At 31.9% G+C, this 23,356-nt stretch overlaps 1 protein-coding gene across 2 annotated transcripts in view; it reads left to right on the top strand.

Annotated features, from left to right (window-relative positions):
- Positions 1 to 1,765: 1,765 nt before the first annotated feature.
- LOC125068194 (protein halfway) overlaps positions 1,766 to 23,356 on the top strand; it is a 42,683-nt gene continuing 21,092 nt past the window's right edge. Inside the window, exon 1 of one of the 2 annotated variants that reach the window (XM_047677244.1) lies at positions 1,766 to 2,103. In XM_047677244.1, the coding sequence (XP_047533200.1) occupies positions 2,071 to 2,103 (33 nt within the window). In that variant the 5' untranslated portion in view covers positions 1,766 to 2,070. Of the gene's footprint in view, positions 2,104 to 7,880; positions 7,893 to 23,356 lie in introns of those variants that run through there. The other variant, XM_047677245.1, reaches the window with a different exon arrangement.

Below are 23,356 nucleotides of genomic sequence, written 5' to 3'. Positions count from 1 at the left end.
TGAGAATTCGCGAAAGAAAAATCGATTTGAATGTCGGCGAAGCGATAAAGTTTGAAATAGCGTTTGAAATTTTAATGAAACTAAAATTAAAATTAAATCGGATATAAATTGTGAAATAAATGAATTATGTATTATATCCAAAGATACATTCATCAAGAACTGTCTGTAATAGCAAATCGCATAGAATATGTACAAATGTATGAGAATGATATCCCATACCTACGAGTTTCCTCACGGCGTTTCATTTTAACGTCGATCACGAGATTAATTGTGGCTTCAAATTAAGCATAATACAACTTTCTTATCTTGGTGCTTGCCCCGATTGGAACCCAGGATCTTTAGCTGAATATCTACAGTTTATATTCACTAGACCATTTCGCCTATCGACGCTTGAAAATATAAGAAAAAAACGAAAACCGCCAACGGGCACATCGATTTAATTAAGAATATGTTTTATATTACGGTTTTGTAAGTAGGTAGTAACTGTTTTGAACAGAAGGAATAGATCAGAACGAAAATTACAGTTAAACGTCCGCTAGTAAGATGTAATGTCGTATTTTTTGTCTTATAAATATATTTTCTTATCAGATAAACAGCAAACTTTGTACACATTTTTGAGGACATTGTGTGCGGAGTAGTGTTATATTTAATTAAATAAAACATTTATAATTTACGTTCATACTTCCAATGTAAATGACATCAGATGTTAAATCAAATAAAAAAATCAATAAAGTTTCTTTGGATTTTTTTATCGTATTTATCAAAAAATATCATCTATCTGAGTAACATTTTTCCAATCATTCGAATCAACATTTCTTATTTTTGTTATGATAAAACAGCAAGTCGTAGCATTTTTTGTGTTATTCTTAGGCCTTATGGATCCTGCCTTTGGGTTATAAATTAACAATTATAGATTCAATTTAGAAGAAAAAAAAATGCGATAATATTTCGAAATATCTTATTTGATTTTCATTCATGACAAGTACCAAGTAACTTTCGCGTTAGGAAGTGAAATTCTAACGGGAATACAATATTTTTACCATTGCTACATAACAGTGCCCCTACCATACATTCTTTGTACGTCTTGAGCCGACTAGTGCTGTACATTATATCGATAGCAGTAATTGATTTATATCGATATGTGCATTACATTATAGAGGTGTATAAGATTGATAATATAATTAAATTTGCGCAATTGCATTGTTAATTTTATTATTTGTAGGTTTTTGAATTATATAAATATATATCAATTAGAAAACGAGTTTTTTTTTGCGTAGAAGACAACGACGTTTACATTGGAATCAACTAATATTGTATTAAAAAATGTGATAAAAATTTCCAAATTGTTATTATTATTTACTTGTGGAAAGTCACACACAGTACACGGTCATAATTTCATTGTTGTATATTTGTACCTTACTCTTAAATCTTACCTACGGTTTGATGTGTTACATAAAAAATAAACTATGCACTTTTGTAAGTTTATTTATAATTATAGATAATCTATAGAGGTCAGCTGCTGACCACCACCAGCGTTATCGCAGCTACACCTCACAAAACATACAAATTCTCGAACGGGAATACCGGATACTAAATCCGTAGCTGGAGTACGTATGCCTGTCCTTTTCCTCCTTACGCGTCACCTTCGCCTTTCGCGTTGATAACCGATTCTCTATCCCTTTCTCGCGTACGGAGTACCGTCGTGCTGGCTCACTATAGTTATATGGTTGTAGCTTACGCATCAGTGGTAAACTATTCAGTTTTGTGTTTTGCCAAGTTGGAGTCGATCCGAATTAGACTCGCTACATGTGTTTTGTGCGGTAAGCGTCAAAAGTGTCGTGATCGTTTATTTTATGACTCGAGAAGTGCTGGATAGTAAATATTTTTTTACGTTAAAAGTGAAAAATGATACCGTCGCAGACCGAGCGCCGTTTGTGGCGCGTGAATGCGTTTATTAGATACCGATAGACTTTGAAAGTTGTAAATAGTTTTAAAAACGAGGCAAGTGTGGTTTCGTATTGGAATATTTGTGCATCGCTGGTTTTTAATTGTTATTTTCCCGAGGAAAAAATGAATATGATTGTGAGTTATCGCGTAATCGATGTAAGTATTATTTTGATAATAATTTTGTATTAATAACATAAACAAATTATAATATATTACGAAATGTGTTAAGTATTAAAATACAATAACGTATGTGACTTTAAAATGTCTTTAACATTGTTCTTTTGTTTTGTTTTCCTTATAAGCGTCATGATTACTTGGAATTAAAGAATGGGTGTTAAGTTTTTGAAATAAAATAATATCGCTTAAAATTATGAAATGAAAATTAAATTGGAAAGTATACTCTTAGAAAGTTTTTCTATTTATTTTCTTCGAAAAGAAAACAAAGAACTGGCGCGAGCCCAGCTTCAGCTAAATGGGTTTTGTGTTTCATATTTTATTAGCAGCTGTGATTTATATACACTGTGTCTGACATTCATGACTGTTGTTAGTGGTTTGGATTAGATACATGTTATTTTAACATTACGTTTTGATTTAAAGCAGAGATGGTTAAACGGATCACGTTAAATTTAACCCATTAACCTGGTTGATGCTGTCAGATGCTGCTTGGATAAAAAAAACATGCGGGTACATCAAAAATTAATATCAATATAAAATGTACTCCGACGGCACAGTTAACACGTTACACGAGATTTGATCATTTTGTAATTTACAAAATTCGAAAAACCACAAGTAATCTCGTGCTCAGCAGTGAAGAAAAACTTCGAGAGGAAATTAGCATGATACTTTGTAAGCTGCCTGCGTCGGATTACACTTTGTCATTGTCATATGTGCAGTACGAACCACCACTGTTGCAAACAGCTTGATGGCATAAGCTCTAAAACTTTACCTTATAAGAAGATCATTACTTTACTCAGCTGTACGACATTTGTGGGCAGGTAATAAATGTCCATATGGTTCAGTCATACATTTTCAATAAAACCTTACGTGACAATATTCTTTTTAAAGTCTACGCTAGCTGATAACAAATTTATTTTATACCTTAATTATAAACCTCCTCTGCCTCTTAAAAATGTGTAATTTTCCTGCTAATACTTGCCCGGTATCGCAAATATTTTACAGTTATATAAAATCGTGTGTCAATATCATTATAAAAAAAATTTAATTACTTCTATAGAGAAAAGAAGTAGATTATACGTACAATAATAATAATTATTAATATAGTTTAACAAACAGTAACAACCTTGTTTCTAAAGAAGTATATTTTGAGACTATTTAGTTTCGAATATATAACTAATTTAAATATTTAATTATATATAGATGACCGACGCTGTTACTCGGCAGATGACATAAATAGTGTCGTAATAATATGCGTTGGCTAAAAATAGAACAAGGATTACTAATACGCTCGTAATATGTTAAAAACTGTTTACATTATAATACATTGTTACACTTTATAGCGTCGTGGAGATTTATATTTTATGTACAGTCATGATGCATTTAAAAAAAAAATAGAAAAACTACACAAACATTAAATATTTAAGTACGTGATTGTTTTTCGTTTATATTTTCGATTTTTGTCGATATCCAAAATGTGTGCGAAAAAAACGGACATCACTATCGCAACGATGTATGCAAATTTTTAATGTACAAAATACACACTTACTAATTTATTATTTATATATAAATAAATTATAAAATACAAAAGATTTTAAGAATAACGACGTGACTTTGTGTTTACTGCAATAATATTTAAATTAGACGATAAGATGTGTCTAAATTCTATTTCAGTAGAACTTGAAACTCTTGGAGTTTTTTGCGTAAGGTGCATATATGTAGAAGTTAATTAAATTGTATGAACTAAGCTTAATGTCAAACGAAGTAAAAATATTCTTTTCGATACTAAAGCGCTTTTTTATCGTCCAGTTACAATATTAAATAAAATGTAAAACTGTTGCATATAGTAGACAAACCGTCTTAATCCATTCTGGGGCCCTAGCGCAAACAAGAATATGGGGCCTCTATGAAAGCAAATAACTGACCAAGTACGACTGGAACTTGGAAAGGTTCCGTACCTCACGTCGAATCACGTTGAGATACACTCTAAATATTTTTGTTGGGTTATTTCCAAATTACAGTAAAAGCAAATGAATGGGGCCCGAAAGGATATATCATCATCGCTTGGGCCCCGTGTGCGTATATTAAAGACGCAGGTATTATGTAAGTTATAAGGATTACGTTTTCACTTTACGAATGCTATTGAAATGGACTGTGTTGATATTATGAAAAGTAAACATTAACGTATTATTATTGTTTGGTCGAGTCGTTGTCGGTTTTCGATAATTGCCAAACATTATTTATTTCGTGACGAGTGTGTAACGCATGATAACGTTCATTATTATTCTTGTTAATATTTATATAATTGTTATATACATAGCTGTTGTTGAGATAGGTGGATCGGCGAATGAGCGTGACGGTGAGTGGTCACAACTGCTGAAAACATAAGTCGATTTTGTGACACCAATAAATATTTATAGTCACTATAAACCTCGTGGTAACTTTTTGTTTTAAAGCTTTAAGAGCTTGGATGCTTGCTTTAAGAATTGGACGCCTATGAACACGAATAATTAATTTTCCTCACAATTGGAGATACTAAGGACACAAAACTCACAACAAAATAAGGAACTGCGAATAAATGTAATGGAAGAAAGTGTTACATACGAATAGAGCTCTTTGTATCAAAATTTAACTCTAAACCTAAGTATAAAGGCGACACAGGGGAAAAGGATTTCCACAGGCAGGCTTTTGTCCAGAAGTGTGTGTTTACATGCTGAAATGATGTGGATGAACTACTGAAAATAGAAATGAAATTAAGAAGTAGATTTGTCTGAATATATATACTTTTACGAAGAAATCCTTCATATTTATAAAAATCGTTTATATTTTGTACATTAAACAATTTCAGACATTACATAGCACCCAAATATTAATGATGGTGACTTGTACATTTTCTCCTAAATAAAATATACCTACATTTTTATTAAATAATACAGATGTTCGTATCGACTGATTCATAGAAATCATTACGAGGCATAAATACATAGAAGTTCCATTATCCTATGTGATTATTGACGACCTCCGTGGTCGAGTTGTGTGTACACCGGTTTTCATGGGTACGCCACTCCGAGGTCCCGGGTTCGATTCCCGGCCGAGTCGATGCAGAAAAATTTCATTAGCTTTCTATGTTGTCTTGGGTCTGGGTGTATGTGGTACCGTCGTTACTTCTGATTTTTCATGACACAAGTGCTTTAGCTACTTACATTGGGATCAGAGTAATGTATGTGATGTTGTCCAATATTAAAAGAATCTCTACGATCAAACACACGCTTCAACACAAAAACATAAAACTGCCGATTACTCTGTTTTGCTTTGTATCATTTACTGTTTCCACTTACGTCTTCAAATATTAAACATACATTGGCAATGCGAACCTTGAACCTTGGGAACCAAGAAGTTATGTCTCTTGTGACTGTAATTACCCTTTAAACTGAACTAAGTATTGCTTTTCGGCGGTAGTAATCCGAACGGGCCTGCAAATTCCCTACCATCTCTTCATATCTAAATCTTTACTAAATATCTAAATAGCAATGTCGTGATTCACTAATTCAACGCAACAGCGTACAGTTGAACCGATCAAAACAAACAATCCAAGTTTTCATATAAGAGATGAATATTTAAAACTTGGATGACGCCCTTATCTTATCTTGATATAGAGGACATTTTGTAACATATTTCTGCATGTTTCAGTCTTCAACTTCGTCCATACGCGATTAATTTTAATACCTAAGACAAAGAAATATTAACAAATACGTACGTTTTGGGATTGGACCAACGCGACGCGCAGAAATCGCGCTTGTATTATTATAGCCTATCCCATCACAGGAAGAATAAAGAACAATAAACAACTTTGACATTGTACTGAACTATTGTTATCGAGATCTTGAATTATCTGTGAGATTCATCATAGATTTCAGTCATTAGACAATACAAACCGCTATGTCCCTGCGTTTTAAATATTCATTTTAATTACATGCTGTAAAGGGCCATATTGATATACATTAAATGCACAATGTATTTACTTAATTAGATAATAACTAATGTTGAATTGCTTAAAATCGCTTCGAAAATAAGCCATTTCTTGTAAAAAGTAAAAGATAAAAAATTGTTATTTTTGGGTTATTTTTTTTTTTTTATTGCATAGGTGGCAAACTAGCAGGAGGCTCACCTGATGGAAAGTGACTACCACCGCCCATGGACATGTGCAACACCGGGGGGCTTGCAGGTGCGTTGCCGGCCTTTCAGGAAAGAGTACGCTCTTTTCTTATATTATATTATATTAGGTTATCCTTAAGAGATAAAAATAAATCATTGGAGACTTTTTTGACGACCTTTTTAAGGTGTACAATACTGTAGTACATTATTTTGATCGATCTCATAGGGTTCAGCCAGCGTTTGCAATGTAAGCGCAAAAAATTGTGTATTTACGACCTTACTTCAGAAACCTCTAAAATTATCAGTGTTTCTCAACAATATTGTGCATGTATCATACATATAAATCTTCCTCTTGGATCTCTCTATCTATAAAAACAACCGCATCAAAATCCGTTGAGAAATTTTAAAAAATCAAAGCATTTACAGGGACAGACAGCGCTAAGCGACTTTGTTTTATACTATGTAATGATTACAGGTACAATCCATTCTATAATCATTTAAACTTAGATGTCGTGATTAGCGGCGCGGGTGCATTGATGGTGTTAGTGCGTTATAGGCCACACATCGTCGATATAGGCTCTAACTGATACCTGTCATGCCCAGTTTCTCACCTACTTGCCTAAATATAAAAAAGGAAACCCTATTCGTAGAAATTCTAGATATTTCTCATTTTCTAATAATAGTAACACCATACATAACCATACATAATCTTAATTTTTTTTTTAAATAAATTTGTAGTAGTATCTCTTTATATTATAAAACTTATTTGCGCGCTGTTTCTGTTTATCTGAACGCGATAATCTCAGAAACTACTAAGCGGATTTTCATTCGGTTTTCACCGTTGGATGGAATGAATGACGAAGAAAGCTAACTAAGTTATGACGACGATTATTGAAACAACAATACAAACGCAAAACAATATCTCTCCAGTTTTCAGTAGCGAAAGTGATATTTTCCCGATCACCTGAATCGTAAAATCATTTGCGACAATTCAAAACAATTTTTTATCGTTTTATGTATTCTTTAATTAGACGGTTAATAATAAGGATAGTGGGGTAAGTGTAATGTGAAACTTTGTATGATTGTTGTAGCGGCTGTTGATGTCAGGGCGCAATTGAGACGTCTTCGCGCAATCGAATTATCTCATTGGATCTTTGACTGATGAAATTATTCGTTTACGAGCGCTCCACTTGTTTATAAGCCTTATTGTAGACGGCATGCGATAATATTAACATATATCATATGCGATGAGTTAAATGTTAGCATTATCTAAATATGATAACGCATCAACACCAATATTGTTTTTAGAATACAATGACATTATTATAATCTAGTTTTATTAGGACATATAACAAAATAAAACACAAATAAAGGCAGTATACACAACATAAAAAAAGATAGCTTGCAGTACCTGTTTAAGGAAAGCTTAATATATGTTACAGCTTCAATATACGGGACAACTTACCAACAGGTGATCAGTTTCCCAGTCCACTAACCTACTATAAATAAAAAAATAACAGCTGTTGCATGTTTACATATTTTACAATCTTATAGCACGCAGTCAGAAACTGGTTTTAAAAAAATTAATTAGTAAGGAAACACACGACGTGTGATCTGTAACACTTTAAAATTAATGTATCTCATTTGTTAACATAATTGTAATAAGACTGAATTAAAAAGTTGCTAAATTTGAACATGGTTTTGTGATATAGTGACTACTTAATTTTTTAACGTATCAGTAACCCGTGGTCCAGCAGAAGGACATATTTTAATATAGAAAACTGTTCCATTAAAATACATCTGCCAATTATAACGCGTACAAATAAGGAAGGTCGTTATTCGTTATTTTATGTAACCAATTTATATATTGTATTGTTTACATTACGAATAACGATATACAATTAGTTTTATATCTTAATTATAAAACGAGTTTACAAAAGAAGTTGTAAACAGTGGTTTCGTTCTGACAACGTTCGTTAATAAACCAATTAAACGAAATCCAGTTTAGTTCGTTATGTATTTTTATTTCAGTAACCTTTACGTGGTATTGTTTTGTTATTATTTGAACGCTATAAATAGCTTCGTACCTCGAACAATGTGAATATTTCAACTTGTATTTAATAACAGATGGCTCAGTGAGAAGAACTAGCTCTCTCTCAGTGGCTAGAACACGGGAATATTAAACGAAGATTTTGGGTGCGAAACTTCGGGGACGGATGGGCGAGTTCTTATTTGCTTAATACGTCGTTGACCTTATTCGATTTTGCGTTACTGATAAATATTCCCGCGCAGATCTGACACCCCTGTGCTCTGTTTGCGGAGAACAGGTCACAGCCACAAGTCTATTCAGTAGAACGTCTTCTCCGGTACTGATGTATTAGGTTGCAGATTATTGACCATCAATTACAAAATTCAATTAAAAAAGAATAAGCCGAAGGTTCAATATGTTGATATATTTAACTTGGTAGTAGGGCTTTGTGCAAGCCCCTCTGGGCAGGTTGAATATCTAATGGGTACCCACTCATCAAATATTCTACCGCCAAACAGCAGTACTCAGTATTGTTGTGTTCCGGCTTGAAGCGTGAGTCAGCCAGTGTGAATACAGGCACAAGGGACATAACATCGTAAGTCCCAAGATTGGTGGCGCATTGGCGATGTAAGGATTGGTTACAATATCTTACAGCGCCATTTCCTATAGATAGTGGTGACCACTTCCGTTTCCTAAAGTTCTTTTCGATAACGTACAGAAAATATAATAATATTACACTTTTATTAAAAGCCTACAAGCGAATATTTTTACGCCAAATTGTCGTATTATTTTAAAACGTTCCTTTACATTTGGACTTAGTTTTTTAACAATTAATGGGATCCGCAAAGGACTGTCACCACAAACCACAGGTCCGTGTCTTCGGCTAGCAGACATAATAAGATTACTCTCGGTTTCAGTATTACACAGTGAAAACAAAAAAAAAGATTAGGTATGTACGCGCGTGAGAAGTTCGTCTTCTTCAGAGTAATTAAAAATAGTTTTAATCGTATGCATACAATTAAACATTCACAATTTTAATATTATACTATAAGATAAGGTGTGAAGTTGTCTATTTCGAGCGACTTGACACTTGATGTCTTAGTGAGCAACTTCATCATGTAGTTTTACAATATAAAAAAAAAAAACACATTAATCATTCATAACGCGCCTAAAGACGTATAAATTACAAAAGACAGAATAGTTCGCCAGTTCTCGGAATCTGGGGGACTATTATGGTTAGAACATAGCAACTGTTGCTATCAACTGTTTGCTGCGGATTGATATCAAAGCAAAAAAATCTAAATCCGTACCATAGACCTATGCAGTAGCACAATACTCGATAATACTGATTTATCGACTGCAACTTTTATCAACCCGCAACAAATATTTGATTGCAACAGTTTCAAAGCTCTAACCGTAATAGCGCCATTGAATCGCTGGTAATTTTTACTCTGACTAGTACGTGCAAAGCTTCTGTACTGGATAAATGACTTTGAATATAAATGTACGTCACAATTTCTAGAGAGTTCTATATGTTTTAACCAATATACATCACAATATCAAATACGTAATATAAATAGTCTACGTACAATGCACAATGCAATTCATAAATATATAATTAACTAATATGTGAGATGTCTTAAATAGGCCTTAATAGGTAATATCGCATTCCGTAAGAATGGATTTAGTGTAGGTAGGCGGATAAGTAGTAGGTAGGTAAGTATTAAATAATCGTGATATCTATATCTTTGTTGGCAAAGAAAAAACATACATGTTAAACAGTGTTCGTTTCTTCACTGCTTTTCGATCGATTTTCTTTTGTTTAGTAGACCATTTTAGCAACTATAGTATGTAGTATGTACGTATGTAGTTTACAATATTTCATAAATAAAAAATTACATATTCGAAATAAAAGTAGAAAGAAAGATAAAAAAAAAACCAAATTCTCATATTTTTTCCTCAAATTTTTAATCATGGTGTACTGGTATTTTTTTTTAATTTTGAATTGTTACGCAACGAAGACGTTTTATGCGGCTGCAAGTGTTGTAATCGTAATTACGAGATTGCACATTTGCGAGGCTCTATACATAAAATTGTTTTTATTCTTGCACAAATACAATAAAATTAAATCGTTAATTAGTTAATGTTGTATGGAATCGACTAGAAGCCACTTCATTAATTCCAAGCTCGAGAATGTAATTGCAATAAAATTCAAATACTAAAAGCAGCTTGAACGTATGTAAATATCTACTCATATTGTTAATTAAATATAATTATTAAGTTTATACATAATTATATAAGTAATAATTTCATACTACAACTTACTAACTATGTTAAAGAATAGCTGAGTCTGGACCCGTTTCACATAGCCCTACCACCATTACTTGGTGGTAAAGCCTTATGATGTAAGCCCGTTAGAGAAGGTATCACCCTCTCGTCACATATTCTACCAACAATCAACAATACTTAGTTCTTGTTCCGGTGGGAAAGATGCCAGTATAATTTCAATAAGGACTCTCGCGATACTAAGTCAATCAAAATCAAAATATACTTTATTCAAGTAGGCTTTTACAAGCACTTTTGAATCGTCGTTTAACAAACTATATTAAGTAAAGCTACCACCGGTTCGGAATGTAGATTCTACCTAGAAGAACCGGTAAGAAACTCAGTAGTTACTCTTTTTTAACATCTTAAAATACAGTTATGTTAGTTAAATACAATGATATATGTTTGTTATATATCCTGCTTGGAAGTCAACTGCCTCAGCAGTGATGATCATTAGCGGCCCAATAGGTCCGCGTAATAATCTCCTTCCAGGTCATAATAGTCTAACAGAAAAAGAGATTTTAGGAACAGAATGAATAAATGTTTTGTTATATTACCATATATGTGTATCCTCATATAAGCGACTTATGTCTTTTTGAGAATAAATGTCTATAAACCTAACCTAAATAATTACGCGAATAGAATTGAAAAAAACCATTCAACCGTTCCAAAAATCATTAAAATGTAAATTTCTTTGCATAACGCAAAAACATTTTAATAAGAATATAAACTGTTAGAGAACTGATTTGGAAAATATTACAAATATATCATAACTTTCAAAATGCTAAATAAAAATATTCTAGAGAAATAGTAATTTATTTTATAATTACTTTTATTAAAGAGCTGTGTGTGGCGTGGTACAATAATCATATAACATACTACATATTATTGTAGTTTGTTTGATAAATATCATAGTTATCAGCATTAAGAAAATAACATTGAATTTTACAATTATATTATTAAAAAGGTATATTTTCTCTCTGGACACAAACTAGATAATCTACTACGGTAACTTTTTGTGTTCAAAAGATACTTATGTTCTTCATAACGAGAACTGGTGATATAACTTTTAAACCACGAGTGAAAAGTATCCATAATAACCTAAAGATGTGAGGCGGGTTATAGGTTGTAATGTTTTCTGACAAAGTTAACTCATTGAGTTCTTCTTAGCAATTATTGTAAGTATTGTTAAATCTATAATCACGATGGATTTACATATAGATGTTGAGACATTAATACCCATTGTGTGTGATGTATATAGATGCATTGTATTTTTATAAATAAATATTGGACAACATCACATACATTACTCTGATCCCAATGTAAGGAGCTAAAGCACTTGTGTTATGGAAAATCAGAAGTCACGACCGTACTAAAAATACCCAGACCCAAGACAACATAGAAAATTAATGGACTTTTTCTCCATCGACTTGGCCGGGAATCGAACCCGGGACCTCAGAGTAGCGTATCCATGAAAACCGGTGTACACACTACTCGACCAAGGTATGATCTACTATTTCACAAAATACATACCGAACGAAAGATACTGATTACTGTTCTCGTGGTATCTTAAAAACAGAATGAAAGACGGCCGTTTTTTTTACTTTTTTATTTATTGAAATTTAATTAAAGTTTTTACGATTATTTTTACACAGTAAGACATAATTAATCACAACACGTTCTCGCCTCGTTCCGATGAGATATGAATGTAGTCATTATGATGGGGCAGTTACTTTATTACATAAAACAAAATGTGAAAACTCCAAGGAGGTTTATGGCGTACCCAAATAATTACAAGGCCCCGTAAAATCAAGCGAAGTCCTGCGAAGTGCGAGTTAAAGATAGTTGACAGAATTACGCCCGCATATATGTATATAACACATTTCTACAGCATTCCACTGCGTTTATGTAAATATATTGCATAGCTAATGTAATATTATGGCAACCATTTTGTGTAAATTGTGTTTTAGTATTTAAGTGTTTTTAGCGACTGTGTAATATTATAAATGCAAAAGTTTGGATGGTTGAAATTTGGCACAAAGAGAGATTATGGAATAGCCAACAGGGTACTTTAGAAATTTAACACCTACATTAGCGTTGTTTGGCGGTAGAATATCTGATGGTACCTACTCAGGCTTGCACAAAGCCCTACCACTAATAAATCTTTGGTGAAACGACATATTGTGTATCAATTCAACTTTGAAAACTATTTAGAAAATATAATCTTTCAATAACATTTTGCATACAAAAATATTTTTTCTACAAAACCTTTTAAAAGAGTATTAAATTTATGTTATATTATATAAAAATATATGTATATATGCACATGCACATGCACATGCAATATTGCATATGCATATGCAATTAAAAATATATTGTACAAGTTTAAAAGGTTACTAGCGAGTAGCGAGTTATTTTCATATTGTGATAGCTTCATGAACAGCTCGTTATATTATAAAAAAAGTTCTCAAGTGCTCGTGAAAGCCTACTTCAATATATAGGCTTTTTTTTAATATTGATGATATTCATATCTAATGTTGCCTGTTTATTCTAAAATTATTATTTGATTTATTTTGTTATTTTACATTTGATGAATATAAATTAATTAATTATACATAATTATATCCAACTGATATTGTTAACACGAAAGTTCGTGACCCTGGATCTTCGGTACTGTTTCACGCAAAAATTACTGAACGGTTTTCTATAAAATTTGTAATAATCTTATGCCCTGGGGTTTCCCTGGTTGTTTTAACAATCTTGTCACATCAAACGGGAAAAGCCGCGGAAAGCTACTATTTACATATATATATGTTAAATTAAACGGTACCAAAAGTTTTGTTCTATTTATTTTTTTGCCAACGAGTTGTATCAGGACGCATGTGCTGTGTACGTACATTTTTGCATTTACATACGTACATCGTTAATATTCTGCTCGGGCGCAAAAACAAGAGAAAACGTCGTCTGTTACCGACCGTAATATTGTGGATATTTCGAGAACAATGACATCAAATATTTATCATTTAATAAATATCGATAATAATAAAAGAAAGTATTATCGATTTTTGAAAGTATTTATTTAACTGATATATTTATTATGGTGTCTTTTTCGCTTACTTAACATTACTTATCTGTGGCCGCCGTGTTTTTTTTGGCTGTGGTTGTTTATTTATATTATCATATAAAAAGTTTTGTAATTTTTTGCAAATATAAAAACAATCAAAAATCCTTTCTTAATTAATGTTCTTAAGCTTAACAAGACGACAATGTGCAAAATTGCAAGTTCGATATGTTGTATGTGAAATGTAAAGATAATTGAATAAATGAATTGAACTTAAATATATAGTAAGTAATTACCTTCAACAATATATAATATGACGTCGATATGTTCAGCGAAAACAGTTTTTAGAAACATTTAATGAAAGCACTGAATGAGTTGCAGTATTAGGGTTTTTTAAAGGTTGGTTGTTATATCGATTGTCATATTTTATTTTTGTTATTACCTTTGATTTAATAAAATAAAGAGTCATTTAATTGTATTGTTGTAAACGCCTATAATGGTGTATCTCTGTGTACTATGGCTACTATTGTCGTAAAAATATTTCTCGTTTAATTTGTGAACACGCTGATGTTTCTTAAATTTAAATAAACAATACTTGTCTTACTAATGTATAAAATTGTGATTAATGCAGATGTTTTATGATTTCAGTCTTTGTCTTGAATTAGCTTTGGATAATTATATTTTTTTTTTAAATATGACATCCAAAATGTGTGCATTATTTGCCTCTTTACATATGATGACCCCGTATAATATAATAATCTACACTAATATTATAAAGTAAGTCTGTATGTCCGTTACGTTTACACAGCTAAACTACTGAACCGAATTTGATGAAAGTTGGTATGAAGCAAGATTGAACTCCAAAGAAAGATATAGATCACAATATCGTAACACGTGGTTGAAGTTGCGGGATAAAACTAATTAAATATGTATCATCTAATTTGTGACTTGCAGTTTACCTATCTAAGTAATGTCTAAATATACACACAGTAGTTGACGAAACGAACCGTCTTCGACAACTCGTTTGAATAAAAATAAACTATAAAAAATAAACGAAATTATTAACCTCCTTCGTTTCTTATTGAAGTCAACACCTGACTCATTATGCTAATCCGATATTTTAATAAACAGAAAAAACCTGTAAGTTGTTTATTCTGAACAAAGTTTGTTATTATACCGAGTCATTGCAGTGAGAGTGGGCTATAAATTGTGCATGTGATGTGACATAATTATGCATGTACATGAGTATAATATTGTTGTTTTTAAATAGCCTGTCACGTGTTTTACGTACAGATAAATAAAGCGAGTAAAATTGATCACGATGTTTATAAATAGATTCAAGAAACATCTTAATAAAAGCGACTTTCTTTGTTGTACTTTTAAATATAGAAAAATAGGCAAAGACAATACAGTTCAGTAACTTTTTCTCCTGTTTTTTTTTTGCTTGCTGTTTAAGTGTTATCAATAAAAAATATATATTCATGACAATACCAAAATATGTTCGAAACGTACAAATTCAATATTATTTTCATAAATGTTTCTATAACGATTTAATTGTCGAATGGTCGAATTTGTCTAATCTATGAACACTGGTGAGCACCTATCATCAGTTACATATAATTATCATCAACGTGAATTGGCGAATGTGCCACCTGATGGTAAGTGCTCACCACTGTTCATAGACATTAGCAATGTAAGAAATATTAACAGCATCTTGTATCACCAATGCATCACCAACTTTGGGAACTATGTTATGTTTCCCTTCAATACAGAACACAATTCTTAGTATTGCTGTTTGGCTGAATAACATACAATGAGTGGGTGGTACCTACCTAGGCGGGCTTGCACAAAGCAAAGCACTACCATGAGTAAGGAAGACGTGGATGACAAAATTAAAATCAAGATATATGTTTAATCATAAAATTTTCCTTGTAATTAGTTGAACATGGCAACACACGACACTGTCGTGACCGATAAAACATCAAAGATTCTGTATGTTTAAATCATATGTTAATAATAATCTTTATATATTAATCTTTTAATATGAATTAGATTATATTTCATACGAGTCATTTGGCTGGTAGGTTATTGCCTATTAATTAATTAAAAGCAAATATAAAAAAAATATATTTATAGGTACCTAACGAGATTAAACGGATGATAAAAAGTGAGTTAGTGTTTGTTGAATTTTTTGCAAGATTTATAGATTTGGTTACATATGGTAGGCTGAATAATTCGCACGCATATTTACTTTAGAAAGTCGAGATGGCCCAGTGGTTAGAACGCGTTGATCTTAACCGATGATTTCGGGTTCAAACCCAGGCAGGCACCACTGAATTTTCATGTGCTTAATTTGTGTTTATAATTCATCTCGTGCTCGGCGGTGAAGGAAAACATAGTGAGGAAACCTGCATGTGTCTAATTTCAACGAAATTCTGCCACATGTGTATTCCACCAACCCGCATTGGAGCAGCGTGGTGGAATATGCTCCAAACCTTCTCCTCAAGGGAGAGGAGGCCTTTAGCCCAGCAGTGGGAAATTTACAGGCTGCTAATGCTAAATATTTACTTTAATTAGTAATTAAATAGTTTCTAGTCTAGAGTGGTAGTCTTGCAGTTGGTTCCGTAGAGTTTTTTTTTAAGAATAAATTCGAATATCATGGCAGAACATGTGTAATGTCAGAAATTGATATGCGATAGTATAAAACAAATAAAAGTCGCTTTGCGCCGTCTGTACGCTTAGATCTTTTAAACAACACAACAGATTTTAATGCGGTTTTCCTCATTATACAGAGTGGTTCAAAAGGAAAGTTTGCATGTTATAGTAGAAGTCGATAATTTATATAAAAAAAAAAAAAAACAAAAATGTATCTTTGTATGTTTGTTCTTCAATCTAAAAGTTTCATATAGACCCTTATAGTAGCCGTATGAGGCCCGGGCGGGTCACTAGTATATAATATTTAAGTGTACCGCGCGTCAAAACAGTATCACCATACGTGTAAAAGATTTCTCAAGTGAGATACGTAAATTCTTATAGGACCGTTTAAGTCGCCTTCACATTCAATTATCTTAAATGTCAATTTAAATTAGCTGGTCGCACTTTTGGTTACACTTAATGGAATGTAGGGCTTTGTGCAAGGTCGTCTGAATATCACCCACTAATCAGATATTCTACCGCCAAACAGTAATACTTTGTATTTATGTCTTTCGGTTTGAAAGGTCAGTAAACCAATGTAACTACAGGGACAAAGAACATGTTACTGTAAATTAATATATCTTACAGCGATAACGTCTATTGACAGTGGTGACCACTAACCATCAGGTCGTCTTTTCGCCGTCCGCCTACCTGTTATCAAAAAAAGGTTTATTTAATTAGGTATTGAATAACATAAAAGTAAGCTTGTAAATGGTCCACAGTTGATCTAAGAAGGCTTTTGAGATGAAAAACTTTTTCTAGTAAGTTGCTCTATTGGGCTCGGTTGATATTATTAAATAAAGTAACGCAGATTATTTCTAAAAACAATAAAACTTTATCTATTTAATCGTTCTAATTATATTAATAAAAGACAACAATTAATATTAACGATACTTTACTCGTTGGTAATCGTATTAGCGTCGTAATTACACTCACATTGCCCAATATAATCGTATTGGAGTTATTATTATTTTATTGTTAACGGAAATTGCGTTTTGATAGCGATATTCAAGAACGGCCGATACATTTGTTTTGCACGCAAAGTCGTGAACTACACAAAAGTGAATGTTTTTTAATTATTAATTTAATTTTATTAGAGAAGTATAAATATCATAATTATGAATCTAATTATTCTGTATTTTTATCAATCTATTCTTTAAGGTCTAAGGTAATAGTGGGCCATTTTGATTTTTCAACAAGATCATATGATAAAATATAACTATGTTGATTTTCATATCGAGTATTTCAATATGACGTAAACAATTCAGTATAACTGTCTGTTGTAAAAATGACGTTTCAAAATGGCGTCAATTTTTTACCTTGGACTCTAATTATATTTAAAAATATAAGTAGTAAGTTTTTCCTTTATAATTAAACATCTCATTGATATCAATAGTATTTATAAAAATAGTTTATAATACGACAGTGAAAACAGTTATAGAAACGATTTACATATTTTGACTAATATTGATTTCAAGGTCAACTACGTTTATTTTCGAGACAGGTTTAGAACGCATTCATAAATTTTCGAAAACGGGTGTGGTATTTTTATCTCAATCGATACACGAATATAACGCTAGCAATATATTAAAAAAATTTAAAGCTCCTGTCAAAAAACATTGATAAATAAGACATATTACTCAATACAAGATTATAATAAAGATAAAAAAGCGTGGACTTAATATCTATTGATTTCTAGGCAGTATATAAATATATATATATATAAAAAAAAAAAAACATTTTTCTTTACTGACATAAGTGAAACATATAGAAATAGGTATATGTAGAAATATACTTCAATGTTCTGATTTTGAGTCATAAACACATTATTGTCTTGTTATATTAAAGTGAAAAGTTGTAATTTTAGGTATATCACGTGACCTAAAACACGAACCGCCGTGGTGTGACGTCATATAGGCAAAAACTCATTTCAATATCATCTATTGCTTTGATAAACAACTTTTCTGGAGTTTTAATTCTAATATTTGTACACTATACGATAGCGATTGTAAATTTATGCTGTTAACGTGAAATGAGTGCCCATCGTACATACACAACTGTCGTTTTTACCAATATAACGACATCAAAATGACTGACAGAGTTTTCGCGGGAATAGAAAGGTTTAAAATTTAAATATAATTTTATGGCAAGAAAGTGTATTTATTTTGGCGAAATATTTTTTTGTGGCTTTTTATTAGGAAAATCAATATTTTGAAGTACTTTTTCGAACACAGTAGAATACCCTATTCAAGATTGTAACATGACAATTCAAAAGTGCTTTTATGAGCCTACTTTAATAAAGAATATTTTGATTAGATAATTAGTAAAGAGTAATAAAGATTAATTAAAGTAATTATAACGTAAACGTAACACATAAATCACGATAATCAACTTGTAATGTTATGAATCAGGTAATGGTCGTTTCCTTAATAATAATTTAGTTGTTTGTTGTCATTGTAATCGATCGTGCAGGATGTTTTTTTTTATGATATAGTTAGGCGGTCGGGCAAAGGCGGTATTTGATGCGGCCACTTGATGGTAAGCTGTCACCACAACTCATAGACATTGCCGCTGTAAGAGATAGCGTCAATTGGTCCTAATCTTGGGTACTAAGATGTTTTGCCTCATGTGCCTGTAATTCTGTACACTGGCTCGCTCAACCTTCAAATCGAAACATAACACCTACCTACCCAGTCGGGCAACAAAGCCCTACCACTGAGCAAATAAATAATGATTTGGCATTTTAATTTGCATTTCATAATTAATGGATATGCACTTGGAGGTTACGCAAGTCATTTCGCTAGTTTTAATTTATAGGAGTTTGTCCGCTTTGAACGCAGTCTTCAGTTAAAATTCGCGCATTACTATTGGACCATCTCGGCTCCGTTCGTGGCTGACGATATATCAAACAAACAAGGAGTTTATTCGCAGCGTGATCGCAATTTGAGTTAATCGGTGGCGATGTTTACTGCGGCTCGCCCAGTGTGCTTAATATATCACTATGAGTAGGGGTGGAGCCGCCATTCCGACGGTACTGTTGTTTATGGAACATATAAAAGTCTGGCGGCCTTAAGAGTCAGAAATGCCTTTTTTTATTAATTATACACGAAATACAAATAATAATAATATTCTATTTTTCAAACTTTTCTTAAGTATATTTTTTTGGTTAATCTATACTAATATTATAAATGAGAAATGTAACTCTATCTGTTACCTCATCACGCTTAAACTGCTAAACCGATTAAGATACAATTTGGTATGGAGATAGTCTGAGCCCTGGGGTTTTCTCAAACTCAAATTCCTTTATTCAATATAGAAGCATTACACTTACTTATTGATGGTCAAATTAAACACTACCACCGGTTCGGAAAAAGGAATACCCTGACCCGAGAAGAACCGGCGAAAGAAACTCAGCGGGTCTTTTTTTTTTAAATTAATTATTTACATAATTGTATATGAATAGAAACAGCCAGGAGGCGATCGTTTCACTCCCAAGGTGTACTATCAAACATAAACTCACTAATTTTATAGTAACCTTTCGCACACAAGCGTTCCTTAACAATTTTTTTAAATGTGGTAACAGAAGCATTTTGAACGCTTTCTGGGATCCTGTTGTACAAGCGTATACATTGCCCCACAAAAGAGTTACTGACTCTATGCAGTCGAGTAAAAGGAGTAACAAGATTGTGTTTGTTCCTTATACCAATGTTATGAGAATCACATTTTCTCATAAAAACATTAATATTTTTCCGTACATACAAAACATTACAGAATATATATTGAGAAGCAACAGTTAATATCTTAATTTCTTTAAATTTATTCCTTAATGATTCCTTGGAGAGGTTATAGATTGCGCGAATAGCCCTCTTCTGCAGCACAAATATAGTTTCTTTGTTTTGTTATTCATCCCTTGAAGTAATAAAATGGAGGGTGACGGTTTATGTTGCTATAGGTAATGTTTTATTAATATTGGACGGGTAAAATCGCAGGGTCAGCTTGTCTAATATAACCCGAAGTTTTGTCCTTGCTGCGTTGTACTGTATTGTGTATAGAGTTTATGTTACTTACTGTTATCATTACATAAACTGATCCGTTCAGTTATTGTGATTTTAACCGAATTCTAAAGAAGAAGGTTAACTAAGTCGATTATATTTTTTTTTTATATTTGATACATCAGAATTCATAACCGTTTCGTATATGAAATGTTTTGGAAAATTTTTTTTTTGTTTAGGAGGTTATACTTCGGTTTGGTCCCATTTAAAGAAGGTAGTTGTTTTTTGTTATGATTTTATATTATTGAGATAAATATTTTTAAGACATTTGGAAGTAACGTTTTATTCGTTTAGGTGTTATCGTTAGTATTCTAACGTGGTATTTGTCTTGTGATATTATTAGGCGTACAATTAAACACTCAGTAGATATCGTATTGTCAAGTGACCTAGTTTAATCACAGTACAGCGGGAGCGGTAAATTTTAATGATTAACGCTTAGCAATTATCTGTAAAATGTATATAAAATCAGAATAACGACTTGACTTGGATTTTTTTTTAATACCGCAACCATTCATCGAAGTAATTATATAAAAAGATAGAGAAAACTTTTAGAATCGTCATGGATTGAATTGAACGCAAACCTACCATCGCTTTGAAATGTAAGAGTTTCTTGCCGGTTCTTCTCATTCATTCATTTTGATTTAATTTGATTTGATTTGATAAGCAGGCAAGACAGCAGTTATTTCATTTAAATGATGAAGTAGATAGTCAACTATATTGTTAAACGTGTTTGTTATGTATTCAGCCAATAGCAATCTCAGTTTTTGTCATCTATGTATTCTTGTATTGTGTGATGAGTCTTATCTTTTTATGTGTTGAAATATAATTATAATTTATTAATAGGCAAAGTTAAAATTATCTTACATGTTGATTAATAAGCATAGTTTCAAAAGATTTAATTAAAAAGCTAACAACTTTATGCAGAGTGATAAAATTATTGAACTACATCGTGCACCTGTTTTAGAATTTATTTGATTGATCTCCGATATCCATATTTAGGCTACAGTAAGGCTATTTTGTAACAAGAAACTCGATACTCACCGTAGGACACGAGCTTGAAATGTCAGATTTTGATATACTGAATACAATAATTATAAAAATGGCGTATCACCGTAAGTCGGTTGTCAATATTTCACGAGTGAGATACGAAGAGAATTCTTAAACAATCTCTTGCTGAATCGGGATTTCGATGTCGTTTACCAAGTGACCGAAGTAGATATATATAATTTTAATTTTAAAGCCGAGATGCAACAATAGTTTTAATGCAAAAGACGTTCTTATAATAGGTGTTTGGCACTGCCGAGACTGTCTCAAAATAAATAATATTTTATCAATATACACATACATACATATGAGTTTCTTATGCCGTTTTTTCTCAGGTCCGACAATTAATAACTGTAACGTATCGGTATTTTAAATCAGATATCGACTTTATAAGAAATACAAAGTACACCTTTGTTTTAATAAATCAATGTATTATATTATTAGAAAATGATAAAGCTTTAAATAAAAATAGCAGCGCTTGAACTCTTCCGGCCGTGCCGTTCCATCAGATCATAAGATAGAGGTGCAAATTATTGTAATTGCACACACAGTTTGCAGTTCCCCGCAAGTCGTCACCGAAATCAGTAAAGAGAAAAAAACTCTTAAAATAGAAGCGGAATTATAAAATGTTATCTTCGAGTAACAATCATATTAATTGTGCTCAGTGTTATCTGTCAGCAAGGAGCTGTTTGTTTAGAGCAATCTCGAGTCTTTTATCTGAGAAACTGCGTCTATGTTAGATAATAAAGTTTCGTAATAATTAAAAATATTTGTTGAATATTACGGACAAATGGTATTCAAGAATAAATATTAGCTATATTGCAACCATTTTAAATGGTTGCGCATGTGCGATTATTTTTCTTATGACGTATACTTAACTCTTGTTTATATTGTCTGTGTGATTATGTATATATATATTAATATGTAAAGAAACCTTTGTACCTCTTTTTAAGAATACCACGTCTCACATACTCCTACCTTGTTAATATTGAGGAAAAGAGCGATATGCTAAAATTTATACTGATGTAGCCACCCGTCTTGACTTTACTCCGCCTTACACGGGTACAATCAGGGTCTATATACAACTATTTGAGATTGAAAAACAAACACAGAAAGCGAAATTTTGTTTTTGTCGGCTTTTCTCAGCTAGAGTGATATAAAAATTAATGATGAAGTTGCTTGCTGAACTGCCGATCCAGACGTTCGAATTAGACAACTTCACACCTTAACTGATTTTGTTTTTTTTTTTTTTTGTGAGTGACAATGACACAAACAATGTGTTTCTTTATTATAAATTTAAATTATGAATGGTAAATTTGTGAGTAAGATTTATGGTAGAGGTGTAAAAAGAAAAAAATATATATATCATTTTATTTTGTTTAATTATTTTCATGCAATTAAAAAATACTTAGCTTTAGAGTTACCAATGGAAGGAAATCAAATAAGAAAGAACGTAAAATTTTCCAAACGCAATGTACTCTTCAGATTTTTTCATAATATTAAGCTTAAAGTACGACGACTAGGCGAACGCTTATTAACATACGATTGAATAGTTAACTAACTTTCCCTTATATAAAACACTCATAAGAAAAATCAGCAATTTAAATTTGACATAAAAAATTTTAAGTTGCGGGTTTTCCTTGACTTTGTAAAACGATAATATTTCTAATGATCCGAATATAGCTTCGGCTCCGATATATCGGTGAAAATAATTTATGTTGCTGATTATTTTTTACTATATTTTTTTCCAAATCGGAATGACATACTACCGCTATAATTAAATTGTGAGACACATTCCTTCTTGGCTATTTCCGGTGATGTTTTAATCGTTGTAGGCCGTGGGAAAGGTATGCTTTATTTATTGTTGATAATTTT

Source organism: Vanessa atalanta, chromosome 13 (genome assembly GCF_905147765.1).
Source record: "Vanessa atalanta chromosome 13, ilVanAtal1.2, whole genome shotgun sequence".
Classification (NCBI taxonomy): domain Eukaryota; kingdom Metazoa; phylum Arthropoda; class Insecta; order Lepidoptera; family Nymphalidae; genus Vanessa; species Vanessa atalanta.
Note: the sequence above shows the minus strand (reverse complement) of the source record. Positions and strands in the feature narration are given on the sequence as shown.